The sequence below is a fragment of the Nanorana parkeri genome, unplaced genomic scaffold (assembly GCF_000935625.1).
Source record: "Nanorana parkeri isolate BGI_ZX_2015 unplaced genomic scaffold, ASM93562v1 scaffold10, whole genome shotgun sequence".
In the NCBI taxonomy this organism is placed as follows: Eukaryota; Metazoa; Chordata; class Amphibia; order Anura; family Dicroglossidae; genus Nanorana; species Nanorana parkeri.
Genome location: NW_017306278.1, coordinates 2071014 through 2074094, shown reverse-complemented (window position 1 = coordinate 2074094; position 3081 = coordinate 2071014). Strand labels below are relative to the sequence as shown.

General features: G+C 46.3%; 1 protein-coding gene across 3 annotated transcripts in view; it reads left to right on the top strand.

Moving 5' to 3' along the window:
* Positions 1–726: 726 nt before the first annotated feature.
* Positions 727–3081, top strand: part of MICAL2 (microtubule associated monooxygenase, calponin and LIM domain containing 2) — an 82165-nt gene continuing 79810 nt past the window's right edge. For all 3 annotated transcript variants that reach the window (XM_018555381.1, XM_018555388.1, XM_018555370.1), the window contains exon 1: positions 727–1050. In XM_018555381.1, coding sequence (XP_018410883.1) covers positions 787–1050 — 264 coding nt within the window. In that variant the 5' untranslated portion in view covers positions 727–786. The remainder of the gene's footprint in view (positions 1051–3081) is intronic.

Below are 3081 nucleotides of genomic sequence, written 5' to 3'. Positions count from 1 at the left end.
TCACATGCTTTTTATTTGTTTTCGAGTTGGTTGGAAGAACTCTTCCTCCACTTACTGTCCTGAATATGTACTGCATTAGGGCTCTCTCCTATAGAGGTATGCTTCTATATATGACTACTTCTTCCAGTTATGGTACTTGCTAATTACTTATTAAGGCTGCAATTTCACTTAATTTTGACTTCTTCCATATACCTGGAACACTGCTTTATAACAATATAACATACCATTTACCTTCTATATACTGATTTTGTTTATGTATTTATAGCAAGATTTTATTTTCTATATGTCTGTATCTATGTTGTATTATTTTTGTTATTATGTTCTATTGACAAAACCTAATAAATTCATTGTTAAAAAAAAAAAAGGTTATGTAAAAAGGTAAAGGAAGGGGCAGATGAGCTGGGCCAGAATAGACAGTAATTAGCCACTCCCAGAAGAGGAGAGGGCTCTAAAGTACAAGGAAGGAGGGAATTGACTTTTCCTGGAGTAGTCCAATTTTTTTACAGGTTCAAAGTCACATTGGAAGTCAATTACAAATGAATGAAATGAAAAATGTTGCAAGTAAGCGTTTAGAAAAGCTTGATTCTCCTGTGTTTGTACCTCCAGTGGGTGACAGGTTCTCTTGAAAGACCCAGATTAATGTTGAATTCAAAAACACTTTTCTAATGTTATTTATGACTCCGCAGTCCTCATACATGACTGATCTTTGTCATTGCAGGTGTCACCGTCACGTGTGGACTAAGCCCTCCCGTACTTCATGTAAAGCCCCTCAGACCCCTTTGAACGATGGGGGAGAACGACGACGAGAAGCAGAGCCAGGCCGGGCAGCTCTTCGAGAACTTCATCCAGGCCACCACGTGTAAAGGAACCTTGCAGGCCTTCAACATCCTCACCCGGCAGCTGGAGTTGGATCTCAGGGACTACCGGCACTTCTACAGCAAGCTGAAATCCAAAGTAAACAACTGGAAGGCCAAGGCCTTGTGGAACAAGCTGGACAAACGGTACAGCCAGAAGGAGTACAAGAAAGGGAAGGAATGTCTCGGCACAAAGGTGAGGAAATTCAAACTCTTTGTAGTACCCAACCAACACTGTAAACAAATTTCCTATCACAAATATACTTAGTGGAAATCTGCTGCAGATAAGACTCCCACGGGTCAAGATGGTGCTGGAGCCATGGCTAGACTTATGGCTGGGCTGGACCCATGGCTAGACCTATGGCTGGACCCATGGCTAGACTTATGGCTGGACCAATGGCTAGACCCATGGATGGACCCTTGACTAGACTTATGGCTGGACCAATGACTAGACCCATGGCTAGACTTATGGCTGGACCCATGGCTAGACTTATGACTGGACCCATGGCTAGACTTATGGTTGGACTCATGGCTAGACTTATGGCTGGACCTTTGGCTAGACCCATGGCTAGTCCCATGGCTGGACCTATGGTTGGATCCATGGCTAAGACCCGTGGCTGGACCTATGGTTGGACCCATGGTTGGACCTATGGTTGGACCCATGGCTGGACCTATGGTTGGATCCATGGCTGGACCTATGGTTGGACCCATGGATGGACCCTTGACTAGACTTATGGCTGGACCAATGACTAGACCCATGGCTAGACTTATGGCTGGACCCATGGCTAGACTTATGACTGGACCCATGGCTAGACTTATGGTTGGACTCATGGCTAGACTTATGGCTGGACCTTTGGCTAGACCCATGGCTAGTCCCATGGCTGGACCTATGGTTGGATCCATGGCTAAGACCCGTGGCTGGACCTATGGTTGGACCCATGGTTGGACCTATGGTTGGACCCATGGCTGGACCTATGGTTGGATCCATGGCTGGACCTATGGTTGGACCCATGGCTGGACCTATGGTTGGATCCATGGCTGGACCTATGGTTGGACGCAAGGCTGGACCCATGGTTGAGCCATTCTTCTTTTTATTGAAAAAAAATGGAAAATTACATTAGAAGAATGTATTTCCACTATGAGGAACATTACATTGTACAAGCATTAAAGTAAAGCGACCACCTAGTGGCAGCAATCCTAATTACAGTATAACGTATGAGAATGGTTGTTGCACCTACGTCTGTATAATCACCATGCCAACAATACTCCTCTAATAGTTGTGACCGCCATGTGACATCAGCCATAAAGTGGACTTCTCAGGACCTTTCCTGTCTGCATTAGTAAATTCCTGACATGTCACAATATACAGCTACAGGATCGGTTTTCAGAAGAGCTCCACCATTTATTAATAAAAAGCCGTCCTCGAGCTCAAATCAGGGACTTTGCCTAGGCTCACCTGATATAATCAGTCTGCTGCAGGCAGAATCAAGCATTTCCTGAGTCTGCTCTTCCCCAGTGATCAGTCTACTGCAGGCAGGAGAAGCATTTCCTCAGTCTCCCCTCCCCCAGTGATCAGTCTACTGCAGGCAGGAGAAGCATTTCCTCAGTCTCCCCTCCGTCAGTGATCAGTCTGCCCTAATGGAAAGTGTCTCTGGACTCTGATGGGGAAATCTTCAAGGCGGGAGGAAGCATTTCCTCAGTCTCCCCTCCCCCCCAGTGATCAGTCTGCTGCAGGCAGTAGGAAGCATTTCCTTAGTCTCCCTTCCTCCAGTGATCAGTCTGCTGCAGACAGGAGGAAGCGTTTCCTTCTGAAGAGAAAAGCAGACATTGTATTGGGGTGTATTGGGATGTCTCTGTGTGGGACCCCCCTCCTATAGGTTTGGAATCTACACAGCCGCCTGAAGCTCATTTCCTAATCTTCAGTGAAAGACACATCTAGAGGACGGGGGAACACACATCATTCTAGTTTGCTTTTATAACATGCCGATGTTTAGCGTGTTGCGGTACGTTGCCGTCACGTTGCTCCATTTCACGGGCCGTGACCGCCAGCCGAGCGTCCAATTACCTTCTCCGCTTCCATTTATGTAGAAAGTATAAAACATGTCAATCCGTCGCAGCGCCTGCAGATTTCACAACATTCTGAGAATTTCCTCCAAATGTTAAACATGCATTTTTTGGGGGTTGAGTCACCCTCTCGTGCCGCTCGCAGGGATACATCATCCACAGA